Source organism: Triticum dicoccoides, chromosome 3A (genome assembly GCF_002162155.2).
Source record: "Triticum dicoccoides isolate Atlit2015 ecotype Zavitan chromosome 3A, WEW_v2.0, whole genome shotgun sequence".
In the NCBI taxonomy this organism is placed as follows: Eukaryota; Viridiplantae; Streptophyta; class Magnoliopsida; order Poales; family Poaceae; genus Triticum; species Triticum dicoccoides.
Genome location: NC_041384.1, coordinates 217,345,258 through 217,369,509, shown reverse-complemented (window position 1 = coordinate 217,369,509; position 24,252 = coordinate 217,345,258). Strand labels below are relative to the sequence as shown.

At 47.6% G+C, this 24,252-nt stretch overlaps 4 protein-coding genes across 11 annotated transcripts in view; 3 read left to right on the top strand and 1 right to left on the bottom strand.

The window, feature by feature from the left end:
* The first annotated feature begins 12,030 nt into the window (after window positions 1-12,030).
* On the top strand, window positions 12,031-13,826 carry LOC119267910 (peroxidase 72-like). Its single transcript, XM_037549368.1, has 3 exons — window positions 12,031-12,353; window positions 12,761-12,952; window positions 13,070-13,826. Exons 1-3 carry the CDS (start codon window positions 12,123-12,125, stop codon window positions 13,652-13,654), a joined length of 1,008 nt encoding a protein of 335 aa, XP_037405265.1. The 5' UTR covers window positions 12,031-12,122; the 3' UTR covers window positions 13,655-13,826.
* A 1,711-nt stretch (window positions 13,827-15,537) lies between these two features.
* On the top strand, window positions 15,538-17,310 carry LOC119267908 (peroxidase 72-like). Of its 3 annotated transcripts, none has more exons than XM_037549364.1 (3): window positions 15,538-15,872; window positions 16,242-17,112; window positions 17,165-17,310. In XM_037549364.1, the coding sequence occupies exons 1-2, from the start codon at window positions 15,642-15,644 to the stop codon at window positions 17,100-17,102; spliced, it is 1,092 nt and encodes a 363-aa protein (XP_037405261.1). In that variant the 5' UTR covers window positions 15,538-15,641; the 3' UTR covers window positions 17,103-17,112; window positions 17,165-17,310. The 3 variants fall into 3 exon arrangements, with proteins under 3 accessions (XP_037405261.1, XP_037405260.1, XP_037405262.1); XM_037549365.1 differs by having other exon boundaries at window positions 15,539-15,872; window positions 16,242-16,433; window positions 16,518-17,310; XM_037549363.1 differs by having other exon boundaries at window positions 16,242-17,310.
* Window positions 17,311-20,690: 3,380 nt separating this feature from the next.
* LOC119267909 (peroxidase 9-like) lies at window positions 20,691-23,202 on the top strand. The gene is made up of 4 exons (XM_037549367.1): window positions 20,691-21,284; window positions 21,481-21,672; window positions 22,065-22,230; window positions 22,633-23,202. The coding sequence occupies exons 1-4, from the start codon at window positions 21,018-21,020 to the stop codon at window positions 23,052-23,054; spliced, it is 1,047 nt and encodes a 348-aa protein (XP_037405264.1). The 5' UTR covers window positions 20,691-21,017; the 3' UTR covers window positions 23,055-23,202.
* The window catches only part of LOC119267906, a 33,548-nt gene continuing 30,467 nt past the window's right edge, over window positions 21,172-24,252 (bottom strand). For 3 of the 6 annotated variants that reach the window (XM_037549357.1, XM_037549359.1, XM_037549360.1), the window contains exons 18-19: window positions 23,354-23,521; window positions 22,452-22,910 (exon numbers count right to left, since the gene is read on the bottom strand). In XM_037549357.1, the coding sequence (XP_037405254.1) occupies window positions 23,387-23,521 (135 nt within the window). In that variant the 3' untranslated portion in view covers window positions 22,452-22,910; window positions 23,354-23,386. Of the gene's footprint in view, window positions 21,272-22,451; window positions 22,911-23,353; window positions 23,522-24,252 lie in introns of those variants that run through there. The other 3 variants (XM_037549362.1, XM_037549361.1, XM_037549358.1) reach the window with 3 other exon arrangements.

Genomic DNA, 24,252 nt, shown 5'->3' with positions numbered 1-24,252 from the left:
CACCTTGGGGATGGCCGACGGATTGTTAGTCCAGACCCATAGGCTCATCATCGAGGCGTCCTCCTTCTGCAGAGTAGCGATGTCGAAGTAGTGTAGAATGGTGTTCTCTCCTAGGATCTTGGCGATCTCCTCCTCTCCCCAAGCGTGCATGGGAACATTCTCCAAGTAGAGATAGACGTGGTAGTGCATCTTGGCGACCTTGGAGTGGGCGTTGGCACGCCACTTGGTGGCATGGATGTCGAGGTTGCGGTGCGGGAAGCGGCCCCTGGTGGTGAGCTCGTCACGGTGGTGGGGGTGCCGGAAGGTGACCAGGAAGTCCTCCGGGAAGAACGGGACGTCGTTGAAGTAGCCCCTGGCGATGTTGGTCGCTGCCTCGATGGCGCGCGCAATTTCCTCCGCATTGACCTGCGGCCGGTCCCTGTTGGAAATATTCCCTAGAGGCAATAATAAAATGATTATTATATTTCCTTGTTCATGATAATTGTCTATTATTCATGCTATAATTGTATTATCCGGAAATCGTAATACATGCGTGAATACATAGACCACAATGTGTCCCTAGTGAGCCTCTAGTTGACTAGCTCGTTGATCAACAGATAGTCATGGTTTCCTGGCTATGGACATGGGGATGTCATTTATAACGGGATCACATCATTAGGAGAATGATGTGATGGACAAGACCCAAACCTAAGCATAGCACAAAGATCGTGTAGTTCATTTGTTGTAGCTTTTCTGGATGTCAAGTATCATTTCCTTAGACCATGAGATTGTGCAACTCCCAGATGCCGTAGGAGTGCCTTGGGTGTGCCAAACGTCACAACGTAACTGGATGACTATAAAGGTACATTACAGGTATCTCCGAAAGTGTCTGTTGGGTTGGCACGAATCGAGACTGGGATTTGTCACTCCGTATGACGGAGAGGTATCTCTAGGCCCACTCGGTAATGCATCATCATAATGATCTCAATGTGATTAGGTGGTTGATCACGGGATCATGCATTACGGTACAAGTAAAGTGACTTGCCGGTAACGAGACTGAACGAGGTATTGGGATACCGACGATCGAGTCTCGGGCAAGTAACGTACCGATTGACAAAGGGAATTGAGTACGGGATTGATTAGGTCCTCGACATCGTGGTTCATCCGATGAGATCATCGAGTAGCATGTGGGAGCCAACATGAGTATCCAGATCCCGCTGTTGGTTATTGACCAGAGAGTCGTCTCGGTCATGTCTGCTTGTCTCCCGAACCCGTAGGGTCTACACACTTAAGGTTCGGTGACGCTAGGGTTGTATAGATATGAGTATGCAGTAATCTGAAAGTTGTTCGGAGTCCCGGATGAGATCCAGGATGTCACGAGAAGTTCCGGAATAGTCCGGAGGTGAAGAATTATATATAGGAAGTGTTATTTCGGCCATCGGGAAAGTTTCGGGGTCACCGGTATTGTACCGGGACCACCGGATGGGTCCCGGGGGTCCACCGGGTGGGGCCACCCATCCCAGAGGGCCCCAAGGGCTGAAGTGGGGAGGGGAACTAGCCCTTAGTGGGCTGGTGCGCCCCTCCCCCTTGGGCCCCCCATGCGCCTAGGGTTGGGAACCCTAGGGGAGGGGGCGCCTCCACTTGCCTTGGGGGGTACTCCACCCCCTTGGCCGCCGCCCCTCCTAGGAGATCCCATCTCCTAGGGCCGGCGCACCCCCCTAGGGGGTCTATATAAAGGGGGGAGGAAGGGCAGCCACACCTCAAGCCTTGGCGCCTCCCTCTCCCCTGCTACACCTCTCCCTCTCGTAGAAGCTCGGTGAAGCCCTGCTGCGGTGACTGCTGTATCCACCACCACGCCATCGTGCTGCTGGATCTTCATCAACCTCTCCTTCCCCCTTGCTGGATCAAGAAGGAGGAGATGTCATGCTGACCGTACGTGTGTTGAACGCGGAGGTGCCGTCTGTTCGGCGCTAGGATCTCCGGTGATTTGGATCACGACGAGTACGACTCCCTCATCCCCGTTCTTTGAACGCTTCCGCTCGCAATCTACAAAGGTATGTAGATGCATCCGATCACTCGTTGCTAGATGAACTCATAGATGGATCTTGGTGAAAACGTAGGAAATTTTTTGTTTTCTGCAACGTTCCCCAAAAGTGGTATCAGAGCTAGGTCTATGTGTAGTTCTCTTTGCACGAGTAGAACACAATTTGTTGTGGGCGTAGATGTTGTAAACTTTCTTGCCGCTACTAGTCTTATTTTGCTTCAGCGGTATTGTGGGATGAAGCGGCCCGGACCAACCTTACACGTACGCTTACGTGAGACCGGTTCCACCGACTAACATGCACTACTTGCATAAGGTGGCTGACGGGTGTTTGTCTCTCCCACTTTAGTTGGAGCGGATTCGACGAAAAGGGTCCTTATGAAGTGTAAATAGAAGTTGACAAATCACGTTGTGCCTTTAACGTAGGTAAGAAAACATTCTTGCTAGAACCCTCTTGCAGCCACGTAAAACTTGCAACAACAATTAGAGGACGTCTAACTTGTTTTTGCAGCAAGTGTTTTGTGATGTGATATGGCCAAAGTTGTGATAAATGATGAATGATATATGTGATGTATGAGATCATGTTCTTGTAATAGGAATCACGACTTGCATGTCGATGAGTATGACAACCGGCAGGAGCCATAGGAGTTGTCTTTATTTTTTGTATGACCTGCGTGTCATTGAGAAACGCCATGTAAATTACTTTACTTTATTGCTAAATGTGTTAGCCATAGTAGTAGAAGTAATAGTTGGCGAGCAACTTCATGGAGACACGATGATGGAGATCATGGTGTCATGCCGGCGACAAGATGATCATGGAGCCCCAAGATGGAGATCACATGAGCTATATGATATTGGCCATATCATGTCACTATTTTGATTGCATGAGATGTTTATCATGTTTTTGCATCTTGTTTACTTAGAACGACGGTAGTAAATAAGATGATCCCTCATAATAATTTCAAGAAAGTGTTTCCCCTAACTGTGCGCCGTTGCGACGGTTCGTTGTTTCGAAGCACCACGTGATGATCGGGTGTGATAGATTCCAACATTCACATACAACGGGTGTAAGACAGATTTACACATGCAAACACTTAGGTTGACTTGACGAGCCTAGCATGTACAGACATGGCCTCGGAACACAGAAGACCGAAAGGTCGAGCATGAGTCGTATAGAAGATACGATCAACATGAAGATGTTCACCGATGTTGACTAGTCCGTCTCACGTGATGATCAAACACGGCCTAGTCAACTCGGATCATGTTATACTTAGATGACTGGAGGGATGTCTATCTAAGTGGGAGTTCATTGAATAATTTGATTAGATGAACTTAATTATCATGAACTTAGTCTAAAATCTTTACAATATGTCTTGTAGATCAAATGGCCAGCCTTGTCCTCAACTTCAACGCGTTCCTAGAGAAAACCAAGCTGAAAGACGATGGCAGCAACTATACGGACTGGGTCCGGAACCTGAGGATCATCCTCATAGCTGCCAAGAAAGATTATGTCCTAGAAGCACCGCTAGGTGACGCACCCGTCCCACAGAACCAAGACGTTATGAACGCTTGGCAGACACGTGCTGATGATTACTCCCTCGTTCAGTGCGGCATGCTTTACAGCTTAGAACCGGGGCTCCAAAAGCGTTTTGAGCGACACGGAGCATATGAGATGTTCGAAGAGCTGAAAATGGTTTTCCAAGCTCATGCCCGGGTCGAGAGATATGAAGTCTCCGACAAGTTCTTCAGCTGTAAGATGGAGGAAAATAGTTCTGTCAGTGAGCACATACTCACAATGTCTGGGTTACATAATCGCTTGACTCAGCTGGGAGTTAATCTCCCGGATGACGCGGTCATTGACAGAATCCTCCAGTCGCTTCCACCAAGCTACAAGAGCTTTGTGATGAACTTCAATATGCAGGGGATGGAAAAGACCATTCCTGAAGTATTTGCAATGCTGAAATCAGCAGAGGTAGAAGTCAAAAAGGAACATCAAGTGTTGATGGTGAATAAAACCACTAAGTTCAAGAAAGGCAAGGGTAAGAAGAACTTCAAGAAGGACGGCAAGGGAGTTGCCGCGCCCGGTAAGCAAGCTGCCGGGAAGAAGCCAAAGAATGGACCCAAGCCCGAGACTGGATGTTTTTATTGCAAGGGAAGTGGTCACTCGAAGCGGAACTGACCCAAATACTTAGCGGACAAGAAGGCCGGCATCACGAAAGGTATATGTGATATACATGTAATTGATGTGTACCTTACCAGTACTCGTAGTAGCTCCTGGGTATTTGATACCGGTGCGGTTGCTCACATTTGTAACTCAAAGCAGGAGCTGCGGAATAAGCGGAGACTGGCGAAGGACGAGGTGACGATGCGCGTCGGGAATGGTTCCAAGGTCGATGTGATCGTCATCGGCACGCTACCTCTACATTTACCTACGGGATTAGTTTTAAACCTCAATAATTGTTATTTAGTGCCAGCTTTGAGCATGAACATTGTATCAGGATCTCGTTTAATACGAGATGGCTACTCATTTAAATCCGAGAATAATGGTTGTTCTATTTATATGAGAGATATGTTTTATGGTCATGCTCCGATGGTGAATGGTTTATTCTTGATGAATCTCGAGCGTAATGCTACACATGTTCATAGTGTGAATACCAAAAGACGTAAGGTTGATAATGATAGTCCCACATACTTGTGGCACTGCCGCCTCGGTCACATAGGTGTCAAACGCATGAAGAAGCTCCATGCAGATGGACTTTTAGAGTCTCTTGATTACGAATCATTTGACATGTGCGAACCATGCCTCATGGGTAAAATGACCAAGACTCCATTCTCAGGAACAATGGAGCGAGCAACCAACTTATTGGAAATCATACATACTGATGTGTGTGGTCCAATGAGCGTTGAGGCTCGCGGTGGCTATCGTTATGTTCTCACCCTCACTGATGACTTGAGTAGATATGGGTATGTCTACTTAATGAAACATAAGTCTGAGACCTTTGAAAAGTTCAAGGAATTTTAGAGTGAGGTTGAGAATCAACGTGACAGGAAAATCAAGTTCTTGCGATCAGATCGTGGGGGAGAATACTTGAGTCACGAATTTGACACACACTTAAGAAAATGTGGAATAGTTTCATAACTGACGCCGCCTGGAACACCTCGGCGTAATGGTGTGTCCGAACGTCGTAATTGCACTCTATTAGATATGGTGCGATCTATGATGTCTCTTATCGATTTACCGCTATCATTTCGGGGCTATGCTTTAGAGACTGCCGCATTCACTTTAAATAGGGCACCATCGAAATTCGTTGAGACGACACCGTATGAATTATGGTTTGGGAAGAAACCTAAGCTGTCGTTTCTAAAAGTTTGGGGATGCGATGCTTATGTCAAGAAACTTCAACCTGAAAAGCTCGAACCCAAGTCGGAAAAATGTGTCTTCATAGGATACCCTAAAGAAACTATTGGGTATACCTTCTACCTCAGATCCGAAGGCAAGATCTTTGTTGCCAAGAATGGGTCCTTTCTAGAGAAGGAGTTTCTCTCGAAAGAAGTAAGTGGGAGGAAAGTAGAGCTTGATGAAGTACTGCCTCTTGAAGCAGAGAGTAGCGCAGCTCAGGAAAATGTTCCTGTGGTGCTTGCACCAATTAGAGAGGAAGTTAATGATGATGATCAAGATACTTCTGATCAAGCTCCTACTGAACTTCGAAGGTCCACAAGGACACGTTCCGCACCAGAGTGGTACGGCAACCCTGTCTTGGAAATCATGTTGTTAGACAACGGTGAACCTTCAAACTATGAAGAAGCGATGGCGGGCCCGGATTCCGACAAATGGCTGGAAGCCATGAAATCCGAGATAGGATCCATGTATGAAAACGAAGTATGGACTTTGACTGACTTTCCCGATGATCGGCGAGCCATAGAAAATAAATGGATCTTTAAGAAGAAGACAGACGCGGATGGTAATGTGACCGTCTATAAAGTTCGGCTTGTCGCTAAGGGTTATCGACAAGTTCAAGGGGTTGACTACAATGAGACTTTCTCACCTGTAGCAAAGCTGAAGTCCGTCCGAATCATGTTAGCAATTGCCACATTCTATGATTATGAGATATGGCAAATGGACGTCAAAACGGCATTCCTTAATGGTTTCCTTAAGGAAGAATTGTATATGATGCAGCCGGAAGGTTTTGTCGATCCTAAGAATGCTGACAAGGTGTGCAAGCTCTAACGCTCGATTTATGGGCTGGTGCAAGCATCTCGGAGTTGGAACATTCGCTTTGATGAGATGATCAAAGCGTTTGGGTTTATGCAGACTTATGGAGAAGCCTGCGTTTACAAGAAAGTGAGTGGGAGCTCTATAGCATTTCTCATATTATATGTAGATGACATACTTTTGATGGGAAATGATATAGAGCTTTTGGACAGCATTAAGGCCTACTTGAATAAGAGTTTTTCAATGAAGGACCTTGGAGAAGCTGCTTATATATTAGGCATCAAGATCTATAGAGATAGATCAAGACGCCTCATAGGTCTTCCATAAAGCACATACCTTGATAAGATATTGAAGAAGTTCAATATGGATCAGTCTAAGAAGGGGTTCTTGCCTGTGTTGCAAGGTGTGAAATTGAGCTTAGCTCAATGTCCGACCACAGCAGAAGATATAGAAGAGATGAGTGTCATCCCCTATGCCTCAGCCATAGGGTCTATTATGTATGCCATGTTGTGTACCATACCTGATGTAAACCTTGCCGTAAGTTTGGTAGGTAGGTACCAAAGTAATCCCGGCAAGGAACACTGGACAACGGTCAAGAATATCCTGAAGTACCTGAAAAGGACTAAGGAAATGTTTCTCGTTTATGGAGGTGACGAAGAGCTCGTCGTAAAGGGTTACGTCGATGCTAGCTTCGACACAGATCTGGATGACTCTAAGTCACAAACCGAATACGTGTATATTTTGAATGGTGGGGCAGTAAGCTGGTGCAGTTGCAAGCAAAGCGTTGTGGCGCGATCTACATGTGAAGCGGAGTACATGGCAGCCTCGGAGGCAGCACAGGAAGCAGTCTGGGTGAAGGAGTACATTACCGACCTAGGAGTCATACCCAATGCGTCGGGCCCGATGACTCTCTTCTGTGACAACACTGGAGCAATTTCCCTTGCCAAGGAGCCCGGGTTTCACAGGAAGACCAGGTATATCAAGCGTCGCTTCAACTCCATTCGTGAAAGTGTTCAAAATGGAGACATAGAGATTTGTAAAGTACATATGGACATGAATGTAGCAGATCCGTTGACTAAACCTCTCCCTAGAGCAAAACATGATCAACAGCAGAATTCCATGGGTGTTTGATTCATCACAATGTAACTAGATGATTGACTCTAGTGCAAGTGGGAGACTGTTGGAAATATGCCCTAGAGGCAATAATAAAATGATTATTATATTTCCTTGTTCATGATAATTGTCTATTATTCATGCTATAATTGTATTATCCGGAAATCATAATACATGTGTGAATACATAGACCACAATGTGTCCCTAGTGAGCCTCTAGTTGACTAGCTCAATGATCAACAAATAGTCATGGTTTCCTGGCTATGGACATGGGGATGTCATTGATAACGGGATCACATCATTAGGAGAATGATGTGATGGACAAGACCCAAACCTAAGCATAGCACAAAGATCGTGTAGTTCGTTTGCTGTAGCTTTTCTGGATGTCAAGTATCATTTCCTTAGACCATGAGATTGTGCAACTCCTGGATGCCGTAGGAGTGCCTTGGGTGTGCCAAACGTCACAACGTAACTGGGTGACTATAAAGGTACATTACATGTATCTCCGAAAGTGTCTGTTGGGTTGGCACGAATCGAGACTGGGATTTGTCACTCCGTATGGTGGAGAGGTATCTCTGGGCCCACTCGGTAATGCATCATCATAATGAGCTCAATGTGATCAAGTGGTTGATCACGGGATCATGCATTACGGTACGAGTAAAGTGACTTGCCGGTAACGAGACTGAACGAGGTATTGGGATACTGACGATCGAGTCTCGGGCAAGTAACGTACCGATTGACAAAGGGAATTGAGTACGGGATTAATTAGGTCCTCGGCATCGTGGTTCATCCGATGAGATCATCAAGGAGCATGTGGGAGCCAACATGGGTATCCAGATCCCGCTGTTGGTTATTGACCAGAGAGTCGTCTCGGTCATGTCTACTTGTCTCCCGAACCCGTAGGGTCTACACACTTAAGGTTCGGTGATGCTAGGGTTGTTTAAATATGAGTATGCAGTAATCCGAAAGTTGTTCGGAGTCCCGGATGAGATCCTGGACGTCACGAGAAGTTCTGGAATGGTCCGGAGGTGAAGAATTATATATAGGAAGTGTTATTTCGGCCATCGGGAAAGTTTTGGGGTCACCGGTATTGTACCGGGACCACCGGATGGGTCCCGGGGGTCCACCGGGTGGGGCCACCCATCCCAGAGGGCCCCAAGGGCTGAAGTGGGGAGGGGAACTAGCCCTTAGTGGGCTGGTGCGCACCCCCCTTGGGGCCCCCATGCGCCTAGGGTTGGGAACCCTAGGGGAGGGGGCGCCTCCACTTGCCTTGGGGGGTACTCCACCCCCTTGGCCGCCGCCCCTCCTAGGAGATCCCATCTCCTAGGGCCGGTGCACCCCCCTAGGGGGTCTATATAAATGGGGGAGGGAGGGCAGCCATACCTCAAGCCTTGGCGCCTCCCTCTCCCCTGCTACACCTCTCCCTCTCGCAGAAGCTCAGCGAAGCCCTGCTGCGGTGACTGATGTATCCACCACCATGCCGTCGTGCTGCTGGATCTTCATCAACCTCTCCTTCCCCCTTACTGGATCAAGAAGGAGGAGACGTCACGCTGACCGTACGTGTGTTGAACGCGGAGGTGCCGTCCGTTCGGCGCTAGGATCTCCAGTGAATTGGTTCACGACGAGTACGACTCCCTCATCCCCGTTCTTTGAACGCTTCCGCTCGCGATCTACAAAGGTATGTAGATGCATCCGATTACTCATTGCTAGATGAACTCATAGATGGATCTTGGTGAAGACGTAGGAAAATTTTTGTTTTCTGCAACGTTCCCCAACAGTCCCCCCCCCCCAGCCAGATCAGGGCCGCGTTGGAGGCGAGAAGGGCCGCCTGCAGCTCCATTGTCAGGGTGGAGAGGAGCACCATGTGCCCCTCGCTCGGACGAGAGGCCGCGTCACCCAGGCGTGGCATGGCGCCGCGGTTGGCCGGGAGCGGCGGGGGGGCTGGCGGGAGGACGGCGGCCAGATTGGTGGGCGCAGAAGCTGGAAGCGGGGGGGACGACGGGCGCAGGGGCCGACAGGGGGGAGCGGACAAGGGGATTATGACGAATTGGCTGCTGCTGGAGCCGGAGCGAGCACCCGCGAGCAAAGTGGCCCTGCCGGTCGCAGTAATTGCAGCACAGCGGGTCTCTGCACTCCCAGGCGAAGTGGCCGGTGCCCTGGCAGTTGAAGCAGAGTAATTCACCCCTTCTCTTGAATGCACGCGACGGAGGTCGCTGGCGATTGAACGCATCTTGCGACCGAAGCGTCGGGCGCCTTGAATGCAGGGGAGGGATGGCCGGTGAGGAGCGCCACCAAAACGAAGGCCTCACCACCTGCCACTCCGCGGTCAGGCGACCCGGTGGAGAGGGGGGGCGCCGCCCAACATCAGCACGGGGCAGCGAGAGACTTGAAGGCACCAACCCGGGTTCGCGGACGGAGTGAATGCCTCAGCCACCGCGCGGCGGGAGGCCGCCAGCTGGGCCGCACCCCGCACCGCATCAGCGGCCTGGCACCAAAACGCAGACGGCGTCTCAGGCACGAAGGACACAGAGGCGGCAGGCGCGGCTGGCCGAGCAGGCAAACCTAGATCCGGACCGGATCCAGCCCAACCTAGGCGCGGCGGGGGCGAATCGAACCCCGGTGGCAGCAGCAGCGAATCACCCGAGCCACCAGCGGACGGAGAAGCGGGGGGCAGCGGGCGGGGGACGGCGGTGGCAGTGGCTGCGGGCGCCGGAGCGGCGAGTCGCAGGAGCGTGGGTGCCATTTTCCTTTTCTTAACTCTCGTTGAGGATAGTCGAGAAAGTAGATGAAGCGAATATATAAGGTGACTAGTTGCTTAATAAATCGAGATGATTGAGCTGTTCTTCTTTAGTTTTTTCTTTGATCATTTTATTGGTATGAATGAAAGCTTGCGGGTATTGACACAACATCTTGCAACTGTGCCACAAAACATAATGCATTAACTAAAGCAAGTCCTTCCGGGAACCTGCAGCTGTCGACATGAACCATCGCGCGTCCCGGCCGTGTCCCACAGAGTTGGTACATCATCACGTAGCCTAGATTTGTTATGATTCTAGGATATTATATATGCCTGAATCCCAGCAATGTTTGCATGATCACCAAATCAACATAACAAAACCCCACAATGCCCACAGGGTCCTGCATTTGCATTAATCATTACCCGCGTCCCACCGGTAACCATGTTTGCGTGTGTAACCAAAGTAGTGATTACTTCGAAAGCAAACTGTCCTTTCCTTTTGGCTACCAGCGCTTTGTTTACTTATAGTTACTTAATTACTTTGGAAGCTTGGTTTCAAATATTGGCACGTGTTGGAAAGGCTAAATTCTTTAAATATGGTTGGGTTTAAAGTGAGAGATACTACTTCCCACAGCAACAACAACAAAAGTAAGAGATCTATGGCTGGCCAGCCAACAATTGTACGCTAAATTTCAACCTTTGAGACAATAAAAACAGTACATTTTTTCCTCTTTATTACTCCCATTTTTCCAAAATTTAATTCACCTTTTAATTCACTAAGATAAGACTTTGATCAACAATTACTTTTTTAGACGGTCGCCATATAGCCCCGCTAGGGATTACCAGGCTACAAAGATTGGCATACAACACACCACACATACACCCCCTCTTTCGGGTCATCATAATCGCGCCTGCTAGTGTATTTGATATGTTATGTAACCTAACATGTATTTTTTTTTCTACTCTTTCTATCAATGGAATGGTACCCGAAAGAGGGGGACACCCCCTCTTTCGGGTCATCATAATCGCGCCTGCTAGTGTATTTGATATGTTATGTAACCTAACATGTATTTTTTTCCTACTCTTTCTATCAATGGAATGGTACCCAAGCTTCGCATACTCGTAAAAATATATTGGTTAATTTTGAGGATTTCTGTTTTTCCATTGTGGCCAGTTAGATATGGGCCATGCTACTCGTCGGCCAGCGGATCTTTTAACTTTTTAAAAGATCCGCCGCCTCAGTCGCAGTTAGAGCTATCCAGCGTCTAACACTGTCGTCATTATTGAAATGTTGCGGAATTCTTTGCAATAAATCTTATGTTGCAAAAATAGTTTGCAACATAGGTGATGTTGCAGTTTTATTTTCTTTACTATTTTTGTAACATTGGTGTTGTTGCGGAAGAAATTTTTGCAACGTAGATGATGTTGCAAAAAATATTTGCAGTTTTTTCCGTCTTCATTTTTTTGCAACATGGATGTGGTTGCGGAGTGCAATTTTGCAACACACAAGATGTTGCAGATTTTATTTTATTTTTTGCAGAAAGAGACACTCAAAGAACACGTGTCACACAGAGGAGGAAGCGGATCGCACGGCTGAAGGCAAGCATTTCCCATTAGATATTGTTGTTCTTTTTATGAGTAGTCCGCATGTCATGTAAATAGAGGTGTTTGCAAGAGATTTCGTTGCACGTAGTGAATAGGTAGAGCTGATGCTGGTTTCCCAAATCAAACAAAGACGTTAACACTAGGGCGGACCAATCTTGAAACCTTTTGGGTGAAGGAATTATTGCATGGCAGTTGAAACCAGTGACTAGCTACGTTCGATTATTTTTGAACAACTTAGCTGCCACTCAGCGTCCCGAACCACTCCACACATCTTTCCTTTCCATATGCCACCACTATATAAACAGGACCATGCCCGCCTCATCTCACCACCCACAACAAGAGAAGCAGAAGCCAGCAAATACAAGCTAGAAGCTCTCTTATCTCATCACTTGCAACGTAGTGCAAGGCAAAGTAGTTTTTCTGCATTGATAATCCATGGCGACCTCCATGGTTTGCCTGGTTGCGCTCTGCCTCGTGTCTCCGCTGCTCCTCGCCGGCGCCGTCCTCGGCAACCCGGGCTACGGCGGTTTGTTTCCACAGTTCTACGATCACTCGTGCCCCAAGGCAAAGGAGATCGTGCATTCCATTGTGGCGCAGGCCGTGGCCAGGGAGACCAGGATGGCGGCGTCCCTCGTCAGGCTGCATTTCCATGACTGCTTTGTCAAGGTATATCTGCTCTACTCAATTCCTCTAGGCTGTAGCAGTGTTCATTCTTTTTACATGCGTAGCAGTGTTCTTTACATTTCATGCTTCAACAAAGCTACGACGATATGTGCTGTACCTATATAGTTTTTACTTTGCATCTTATCTTATTTATTACTAGTTGTTTCTGCATTTAATTGTTCGAACTCATTGCTCAACATGAAGAGCTTTAACCTACAATTTTCCTTGCTATATTTGGACTTTATCTTATTTAACCATCATTTTTCCCACAATATATATGTCTTGTCATCCGGTGGCTTTACACCGGTTTTATGTTCTAAAAGCTTCTCGCTAACCAATGAAAATAATGAGCCGTTTGCCTCATTAAAAGAACATCTTCCAACAATATCTTTTTTTTCCTTTGAGTGTAGGGTTGCGACGCTTCTGTCCTGCTGGACAACAGCACAAACATTGTGAGTGAGAAGGGGTCCAACCCCAATAAGAACTCCATCAGGGGGTTCGAGGTCGTCGATGAGATCAAGGTCGCCCTTGAGACCGCCTGCCCCGGCACCGTCTCCTGCGCCGACATCCTCGCTCTCGCCGCACGCGACTCCACCATCCTCGTAAGTAACAACACTAGTAATTCTGCTTAGAAACATGAAGGAACAAAGGATAGAGTGAAAATGAACAACAACAAAAAATCATGCGTCTGATTCTTTGGGGTCCAAACAAAACTGCAGGTCGGTGGCCCTTACTGGGATGTGCCACTCGGGCGGAGGGACTCTCTAGGCGCGAGCATCCAGGGCTCCAACAATGACATCCCAGCACCAAACAACACCCTTCCCACCATCATCACCAAGTTCAAGCGCCTCGGCCTCAACATCGTCGACGTTGTCGCCCTCTCAGGTGGCCACACCATCGGCTTGTCCCGCTGCACCAGCTTCAGGCAGAGGTTGTACAACCAGTCCGGCAACGGCCTCGCCGACAGCACGCTGGACGTGTCCTACGCGGCTCAGCTGAGGCAGGGGTGCCCACGCTCTGGTGGCGATGACAACCTCTTCCCGCTCGACATCGTCACCTCCACCAAGTTCGACAACTTCTACTTCAAGAACATCCTTGCCGGCAGGGGCCTTCTCAGCTCGGACGAGGTCCTGCTCACCAAGAGCGCCGAGACGGCGGCGCTCGTGAAGGCGTATGCAAATGATGTGCATCTCTTCTTCCAGCACTTCGCCCAGTCAATGGTGAACATGGGCAACATCTCGCCACTCACTGGGTCACAAGGGGAGATCAGGAAGAACTGCAGGAGGCTCAACAATTTCCACTGAGTTGCTAAAAGAATGATGCTTGATTTGTGTGTTGAACTGTATTTGGAGTTTGTGCATTTATTTTTAATAAGCAAGGGAGCCTTAGATGATGCCCTGTGAGCTCTTGCTGAAAATCTTTCACACCCCTTGTAAGTGACCGACCCAAGATTTCCAAAAATGATGTTTGGTCTAATCCAGGATGCTACAGACAATGGTTCTAACATGTCATTGTTTGAACATAAAAAATGACAAGTTTGAATTCCATCATATCTTTTGGACTGGGAGTCTAATTTATATTTCGCTTGCATATTTATGTTCCTTGCGACAAAGGCTTTCAAACAATACCACTCTTGAATACATTTTGACAAGTTTTACAATTTTACCATGTTTCAAATATTAAAACTTGTTGTTCACCTCCACCGGAAAGCCCTTACCGTTGACTGCCTTGTTCGGTGGGAGACCTCATGAAGAGGTATGCGCACTTTGCTCCATGGAATTCGAGTCCAATGAGCACTTCGTGCCGGCTGCTACTTCATTCACGGAGTTTGGGGCATTGTTGCCGTTTGGCTATCTATTACTCACAATTTTGCCCCGAATTTCTCTTCCCACGAGGAATGGTGGAACTTGAATCGGAAAGGAGAAAAAATTAGGCAAGGTCGTCATGTATATTTTTTGAAATGTGTGTAACAGTGTAAGGGCTATGACAAAGAGAAGAGGGGGCAGCGGGTCACGTTGCCGCAGCCCCCTCACATGTTTGATCCGGGCACCGGAAATTTCTTTTTTCTCGAGAGTACGCCAATGACGTACCGTATTTTTATAGAAGGGAGAAATATAGTTTACAAGAAATCGTAACAGATGTGAGCATCGTCACGGATACACCAACTCCAACCGGAAAAAGAAGAACCTACTCTCTCACAAATCGGGCACCGGAAAATTCATTGAGAAACATCCTTAAAGTGGATGTCGATAGGAGGGCGGCGACCCAGTTGCAAAAATCTAGGGGTCCCTTTTGCAAAATATCAAAAATGTTGCCCCACGTCCAGGGTGCGGTGGCTCACTGTAACAGTGTAACAGGTAACAACATGTAGGCATGCACGTTGTTTCCTTGAAGAAGAGTTGATTCACGAGTCCTTCCGGGAACTAACCTGCTCCTGGCGACATGTACGTAGGCCAAGCGTGCGTGTCCCGTGTCATCCAGAGTTGGTACATCATCCACTTTGACCGACCGGATTCGGTACGCGAGTCCGGACAAGGTGTAGGTTGAATGGTCGATCGATCACCCCAGCAAAAAAATAAGAAAACCCGCCATGCCAACATAGTCATGCATGCACTACACGGAGCTGCATTAATCAATAACGCGGACCGCGCGTCCAACCTGTAAGTAACCATATTTGCTTATAACAAAAAGTGGCAGCATTAGTTTGGAAGCAAAAACCTCTACTTTTCAGCTCAAAAAACCTCTACTTTTGCCTATACGCGCCTACTTTCTTATCAATGATTTCTGATTAATTACCTTTGTATTGCCACGTTCTGCTCGTTGCTAGTTAAATATGGTTGGAGAGTTAAAGTGAGACCTCTCACGACTCCCCTGGGGTCTATTGCATGATCCAACCTACGCTTACGGAAGGTTCATCTTGGAGACGCTCCATTGTGGCTAGTCTAAAAAAATAAGACTAGCAGCATGCAGTCATAAGCCTTGGCTTGGGAGCAAGTTTTGAAGACTTGGGAGTTGCTTGATGGCAGAATTATTGCTGAAGCAGTTGACAACAGTGCCTAGCTACTCGATATGCCTAACAACCCTGCCGGCTGCTGCACCTCACCGTGTCGGCGGCTCCTCTGCTCCAAACCACTCCTCTTCGCTTCCATCCATCCCCATGCCTGCTATAAAAACCCACTCCATCTTCACTTCATCTCACCACCCACCCACAACAAGAGAAGTGCAGGAGCACACAAGCAGCAGCTAGCTACCAGCTCTCTTCTCAACGTAGTGCAAAGCATACATCCATCAATGGCGACCTCCATGGTTTGCCTGGTTGCGCTCTGCCTCCTGTCTCCGTTGCTCCTCGCCGGCGCCGTGGTCGGCAACCCGGGTTACGGCGGCCTGTTCCCGCAGTTCTACGACCACTCGTGCCCCAAGGCCAAGGAGATGGTGCACTCCATCGTGGCGCAGGCCGTGGCCAGGGAGACCAGGATGGCCGCCTCCCTCGTCAGGCTGCATTTCCATGACTGCTTCGTCAAGGTACCTCCATACTTTGAGCACCATAAGATGCGCCTTTTATTTGCTAACTTAAACTAGCTGTTGGAACACATAGCTCAACGTCCAAATTTTCACCTATTGGTATAGGAAAAGTTATCCTCATTCCTCAGCAGCATGGAAGAATCTGTACTGCGGGTTTTAGGCTTACTGTTAAACGCTGATTAAGCTATATCCTACTACCAACGTAGCGCATGTGGGTAGTGCACTGTTTTTTTGTCTGGGTGGCATCATCGATACCATGATTGCTCCCTTCTTCTTTCCAAAGAGAGAGTGATTGATTAATCCAATGTACAATAATGCTGCCTCTGTGGAATGTTCTTGTCACAAATATGTCTCTCTTCCTTTTTCTAGGGCTGCGACGCGTCCGTGCTGCTGGACAACAGCACCAACATCGTCAGCGAGAAAGGGTCCAACCCCAACAGAAACTCCATCAGGGGGTTCGAGGTCGTCGACCAGATCAAGGTGGCCCTCGAGACCGCCTGCCCCGGCACCGTCTCCTGCGCTGACATCCTCGCCCTCGCAGCCCGCGATTCCACCATCCTCGTATGTTCGCCACCTTTCCTCTCCTCGCACAAGTCGACCAACCCAGCCAGCATGTGTGACTCTTTGACCCTGATCAAACTGCAGGTCGGTGGCCCGTACTGGGAGGTGCCGCTCGGGCGGAGGGACTCCCTGGGCGCGAGCATCCAGGGCTCCAACAACGACATCCCGGCACCCAACAACACCCTCCCTACCATCATCACCAAGTTCAAGCGCCTGGGCCTCAACGTCGTGGACGTCGTCGCGCTCTCGGGCGGCCACACCATCGGCCTGTCCCGCTGCACCAGCTTCCGGCAGAGGCTGTACAACCAGTCGGGCAACGGCCTCGCCGACAGCACGCTGGACGTGTCCTTCGCAGCGCAGCTGAGGCAGGGCTGCCCCCGCTCCGGCGGCGACAACAACCTCTTCCCGCTCGACGCCGTCAGCTCCACCAAGTTCGACAACTTCTACTTCAAGAACATCCTCGCCGGCAGGGGCCTCCTGAGCTCCGACGAGGTGCTGCTGACCAAGAGCGCCGAGACGGCGGCGCTGGTGAAGGCGTACGCCGACGACGTGCACCTCTTCTTCCAGCACTTTGCCCAGTCAATGGTGAACATGGGCAACATCTCGCCGCTCACCGGGTCCAAGGGGGAGATCAGGAAGAACTGCAGGAGGCTCAACAACTACCACTGAGTGTTTGGATGTTTAATTGTACGTGGAGGGGAGTTGGTGTCATGTTCTGGTTTAATAAGCAGGTGTGTGGTTGTAGACTTGTAGTCTGGGAGCCCCAGATGGTGTTTTGTGACGAACGAACTCTAGATTTCTGCAAGGGATGCTATGTAAGAGAAAGAGAGAAGTATGTGGTACCAATGATGAAATGACAAATTGTTTTTTTACATCATCTTAAAATATTTGATCCTTTTCGAAAAATAAATCTTACAATATTTAAGATTATATCGATAATTCATTTCTGAGCCCAGACTCATCTGCACCTGCGCTGACAAAAAAATTTCAAAACAAATACTAGAAAAATTCAAAAAAAATCAAATTTTTTGTGTGGTAGATAATTTGATGCGTGAGGTTCGTTCCAATTTTCAAACCATTTCGACATCTGAGTAGCTCTCAACAAAAAAAACAAATTTGGGGTCTGTAAAAAAGTTTACTGTTCATGCACGGTTCTGACCTGATTTGTCTTTTTTGGTGAGAGCTACTCAGATATTCAAATGATCTGAAAATTGGAGCGAACCTCGTGCATCAAATTATCTACTACACAAAAAATAGAATTTCTTTTTCTTTTGAAATTTTTTTGCCCGGGTGCAGATGAGCCTGGGCACCGAAACGCCGCACTCAGAATATATATACTAGTACCATAATAAGCCATACAAGTTGCTACTCCCTCTGTTCACTTTTGCGACACGTTTTAGACAGAGGGAGTAATATAAGTCGTTGTAGATCACTGTAGAGTAGGTTCTTCTGTGTTGCATACTAGAAATTTGGGCAAAATAATTTAGTAACCACTTTCTAATGTGGGTCCACACATATCATTTTCTTCGTTACGAGCTGCATGTAAGATACTCAGCACTGCGGAACGTAATCCTCGTAACAAACTTGCTTTGAATATTTCCCTAGGAAAAAAGAAAGCTTGCTTTGAACATTGTTGGATAATAAATGATAAACGATGAGAACAATATTATAGCTCCCCATCAACAGTCCAAATAGCAATACACAAGCTCTTCAAGATGAACAGCATTGACAGTATGTAATTTTCTTCAGTTTTAATCGATATATAGGTCAAATCCAATGGTCTAGGAAAAAATCAATATTGCTCGACATGGGAGAAATTACAAATAGCAAAAAAAAAAACCTCAAAAATTAGCAAAAAGATGTTTGCATTAGAGTGAGTCCATGCTATTGTTTTTTTTTTCTCGAATACGCTAAGCAGTGTATCATTGCATTGATAGAGGGAAAGAAGCAATTACAAGGGTGGATGCCGTGGCCTCGTACACACGAATGGCGAGCCCGCGACACCTGGTGGAGCAGAAGGAATGGGGTTGCTCAGCCCCAAACAAGCTACGGGCTTAGGTTACAAGCGTTTGTGTGTTCATCCCTCGAACTCCTGCCGCGGCCTTGGCGCGAGCTTCGTCTTTGATTGCCTGAATAAGAGCAAGGGCAGACTGTGTGATCTTGTCAAAGATGGCGGCGTTCCGGTGATGCCAGATCGACCAGGCCGTGAGCGCTGCAATAGTGGCTAGTCTTCGTCGCCGAGATGTCGGGGTGAGCAAAAGAGCCGAGGAGAGCCAGTTGAAGTAGTCGACGGAGCCGTCCGGAGCTAGGGTCGTCGGGGTTTCGTGCCAGGTAATACGCGCAAAAACGCAGCCCACAAGATGTGGTGCAGTGTCTCGTACTAGTAGCTAACTTTGTTTTCGTCTCCTACATACCCTTGTGAATTATTGGTCTTAACTCTCCCAAGAAGCCGCGCCGTCGGAAGCAGGCAGAGCAGAGCACACGCCGGCCAGTATAACCAGAATTTCCGGCGCGCCCTTTAATGCCGGACAGTCAGACACGGCTTGTTTCTTCTACTAGTAGTACCCCCCCACATGTCGTCCTATCAGCACGTCAATGCAAGTCCAGGCCTTACCTAACCTCAGTTCGTCCTGGCTGAGGTGACATGCACGCACATGATAACATTAACAATTTACTACGTGCTCCTTTGGCATATATTGCCATGCAATTCAATGTCTCCTCAAAATTACTTTTTTCTTTGTAGGGTATCCTCAAAATTACTTTTTTTTTTTTTTTTTTAGAAAAGAGGGATGACCCCCGGCCTCTGCATCCGGGAGATGCATACGGCCATATTATTGATTATTCTCGAGGACCTTACAAAGTATTACAACAATAAGTCTGAATCCACCATCTTGGCAACACATGCCACTACTCCTACCCAAAATGATGAAGGGGTGCTAGCTAGGCCACTACCCGAACCACTCACCTAAGCCTAACATCAAAAGCCGGAAACCGAAACATATTCGGAATCCCCAGCCGAGCCACATACTGGGTCTGGGGCACAATCCGGTCAGACGCACTCGCGTGTCGTCGCCACCATCTTCCGCAGGTCCATCTTCAGATCATATCGAGGTTTCTACCTTATCTGGCCACTCAGCCATCGGCGTCACCATGACGCCAGACGGCAACCTCCTCCTGCGCGAGTCCATCTCCGCGCATCGGGCGGCGAACCTCCACAGCGCCATGCCGCCGATCCTCACCGCCATCAATGAGTGAGATGAAGTACCGCTCCACCACGGCAAGTACATTAGTGCTAAGCGAAACGGCTCACAACCGCAAGTCATCGGACGAAGGCGAAGATCCATGGAGAAGGCCAAAAGGGGCATAGCCAAAGCAGTGGTCAGGGATTGGACCGAGACCACGGCAGCCGCCACTGATAAGAACAGGCTACCTCACACCGTCACCACGCCACCAGCAGCTCCACCCCACACGAGCAATCCCCGGAAGACGCCTTCAAGAAGGATCACGGCACCGGATGCCGCCATCGACCATGCAAGGGGAGGGCAGGTCTTCACCTGTGCTCGAGGGAGAAGTGGGAGGGGAGAACCACACCAAAGCCTCCAGGAAGGACCACGGCGCCGAAGACGTCGCCTTTGGTGAGGCCGCCGCGCCGGCCAGGGGTTTCCCCCGGAATCACGCCCAACCACCAGATCCGTCCGTCCAGATCCCCCAAGACGGCGACGAAGCCACCAGGGGCTGGAGCAGGGCGCAGATCGGAGCAGATCACGAGCAGGAACGGAGCTTCTCCAGGAGCGCAGGACGACCCACGCGGGGGCGCCGCCTCTCCATCGCCCGCCACCCCCCCGCCGACCGCACGGCCAGGGAGGCAGTCCGCCAGCACCTACCGGCGCAGCCCGCCGCACCGGCCACGCCGGACACCGGCCATCGGAGCCGCCGCCCCGGACGCCGTGGCCCTCCGCGAAGGCGAAGCCACCAGATCCCCGCCGCCACCTTCATTGGTGTCGTGCGGCCGGGCCGGCGAGCACCTCAGGCGGCGGCGGAGGGAGGGGATAGGGAGGGGGAGGCGCGGAGGGGATCCTCAAAATTACTTGATACGCTTTTCCTTCCACTTGTCCCATCGACCAAGGATCATTTGGAGTAGTAGGTGCAGCTGATACCATCATTCTGCATTCATTATAACCGGTATGATTAAGATAAACTAGGTGGAGCAGATGCGTTAACACTTTCTCTTCCCAACAAAGCAAAAACTCTAATGAATGCTGCCCGTGCACAAACCATATCCATATAGTACAAAAGAAACAATTGCCGTCGCTCTCCATTTGGAACCAGACCAATCATAGGAGAAAGTAGGCGATGGTTTAGAGCATGAGATAGTGGAAAATGATCAAGGAACTAAAACAAAAGCTATCTCTAGATCAGGTGCACCTGAAGCACATACATGGTTCCTAATCTTACCACGAGTGGAGTGGATGGAACGATGCATGCGGTCGAACTTGAATCACATTAGTATGTACTAGTTCTATAAAATGGAAGCAGTGTGCAAGAACCAAATCACAGCAGCATTGCATCAAAGGCTCAAAGCTCATGGATTCATCCAAGAGATGCCTTGCTGCGATCCTCCTTGCCTCTTTCTACTTCTCAGCCTCTCTTGCCTTCTTCCCTACTCACAACCATGAGGGTGCCCATCCAATTGGACACAGTCCAAAGCCAGGCCTTTCTCCACATTTCTACAGGTCCACATGCCCGCAAGCTGATGAGATTGTAGTCTCCGTCTTGAAGAAGGCGATTGCCAAGGAACCGCGCATCGCCGCGTCCCTTCTCAGGCTCCTTTTCCATGACTGCTTTGTCCAGGTAATTATTACTATTAAGCACGGTTCAAATGCACATCAACTAGTAAACAACATTCCTACAACCACAATGTTCACCATAAGTTTAAATTGTGCATTTCCTTGATAACCCGGAACACCGTGATTTGAGCTACTACTACAACCAGTCATGGTTAGTTCAGCTATTATAGATAAGGAAAAACATTTTCGTCAAATTTCAGGGTTGCGATGCATCAGTTCTGCTTGATGACAGCAAGGCAGTGGCAAGCGAGAAAAACGCTCTTCCCAACAAGAATTCTATTAGAGGATTTGAAGTCATAGATGAGATTAAAGCTGCACTGGAAGAAGCATGCCCACACACAATCTCTTGTGCTGATACTATTGCCCTAGCTGCCAGAGGTTCAACAGTATTGGTAAGTATCTGCTTTTTACATGTTATATAAACATGTGCTCATTTACTAAAGAAATAATATAAACCTTGCTAGACTGCTTCTGTAGTGGGGGAAATAGAGAATTTCTCAAAGGAACTACTTTACGTTATCGTATTTAAGAGGAATAGAAGACTGAAAAGTACTGATGTATAGTGGGGGGAAACAGAGAATTTCTCAAAGGAACTACTTTATGTTATCGTATTTAAGAGGAACAGAAGACTGAAAACTACTGATGTATAGTGGGGGGAAACAGAAAATTTCTCAAAGGAACTACTTTATGTTATCATATTTAAGAGGAATAGAAGACTGAAAACTACTGATGTCCTCAATTAAATGTGTGGTTGTGATGTTGTTACACATATTTGATATGACAGAGTGGTGGACCATACTGGGAACTCTCGCTGGGAAGGAGGGATTCAAAGACAGCATATATGAAGCTAGCAAATAAGAACCTGCCTCCACCCAATGCAACACTGCATCGTCTTGTAAAATTCTTCGGAAGGCAAGGACTGGATAAAACGGACCTTGTAGCACTATCAGGTATATCACCTTTCCAATGTTCGAAGTACTCCACATTGAGGTAAAGTCATAAAATAAAAAGGTTTGTTAGGGAAGTCAAATAGCCTAGAAATGGCATGGTTGTGCACTGGCTTCCTGTCATAAACTTAAGCTTGAGATAACAGTAAGAAAAAACATGCAGTAGATAAACAAAAGGGCATAAAGTTGTAAGTAATGTATCTGCTGGAAAGAGATGACTGGAACAACATAAAAGTAGATCATATAATCATATTAGGTGTTCCAGTTAGATCAGCGTTGCAGGCCTTGAAACCAGCAGTGCAACTTCAAATTTAACACCACAAAAATACTTGATACCGCTGGCCAAGTATCGGGTCAGCATATTCTCATATCAATGACACCTTCCATCTTGCTGCATTCCAACAGGTAGCCACACCATTGGAATGGCCAGATGTGTTAGTTTCAAACAACGGCTCTACAATCAGCATAGAGATAACAAACCGGACATGACACTGGAGAAAAGGTTCTATCACAAACTGGCATCAGTCTGCCCACGCACCGGAGGTGATAACAACATCAGCCCGCTAGACTTTGCCAGCCCTCCGAAATTCGACAACAGCTATTACAAGTTGATAGTGGAGGGAAGAGGCCTTCTTAATTCAGATCAGGTTTTGTGGACCGGAAAAGACCCAGAAATAGCACACCTGGTCAAAAGTTATGCAGAAAATGAGTCCTTGTTTTTTGAACACTACGTGAACTCGATAATCAAGATGGGGAACACAAATCCCCTCTTGGGTTCTGACGGAGAAATCCGTATGAACTGCCGCAGGGTTAATCATGTTCGCTAGTCAACAAGTTCAATGGGTTCCTTTGCTTGTGATTTCCACAGTTTGTCATTTAAATGTCATCCTGCTAATGTTCGGTGACATAGTTTGAAATGTGGCTTCAGATTGATTTTTCATTCAGAAATGTAATTTTATTCCTTTCAATGAAAGATATCTCATCTTCTTTTGCTCTGAAACATTTGGTTTCTTTCGATGGAAGATGCAAAGAAGAAAACTCGGAGAGCTGATTTCAGATGCAGTTACATATATACAAGAAAAAGATATTAAATAAAGACCAAGTAAAATGAGTAAAAAGTGCAAACCTACAAGACAAATTCCACAAAACTAAGCATGGCTCATATTGTCCCATATCTTCCATCATTTGTCCTCTGTGCTGCTGGTGTGGTAACAGAAGTGTTCTCCCACGATACTTGGCTTGAATGATTTCCACTAGGATCACCTGCTCTGAGGTAGCCTCTTGGTCTTCCAACCTGATGAATGGTTATTAGGTTACAAAGTACTCCCTCTGTTCACAAATATATAAGATGTTCTAACTTTTTTGTGAATCGGATGTATATAGACACGTTTTAGTGAATTAAAAAATGCATTGGAAAAGTGCAAGGCACCATCTCTCTCCTCTTTAATTAACCAACCTCCAATGAGCTAAGTGCATGTAGAAAGTAAGAAGACCATGTGTAGATTGCTATTGGTCTTGAATACCGTGTGATGAGAGAGAAGTATTCTTTTTCTACTTTAAAGTGCATTGGGAAGATAGAAGTACACTCTTTTGTGGACAAATTTTGAAGCCAAACGAACACTCCTTAGGCTGGTTGTAATGGGGGATATCATATACTAGTATCATGCATATGATACTAGTGTATGATACTACCTCCCTAGTGTGTGGTATCATATATTAGTATCATGTAGTACTTTATTTATTGCCATGCATGACACATACTAGCCTAGCATTTATTATGATACAGTATCATGATATGATACTCAACTCTCTCTTTCTTCATTTAATTCTATGACACATCATCAAATTTGCCTAGTTGGCATGCATGATACTAGCTATGATACTCCCATTACAACCAGCCTTACCGGACGGAGGGAGTAAGTAAACTAGCATGTGTTAAGCTTCATGCACTAGCCAACGCAACCAAAAGTCCGAGCTGATGGAAAGGGCTAGTGCAATCCACATATACTATAACACCGACTCTCT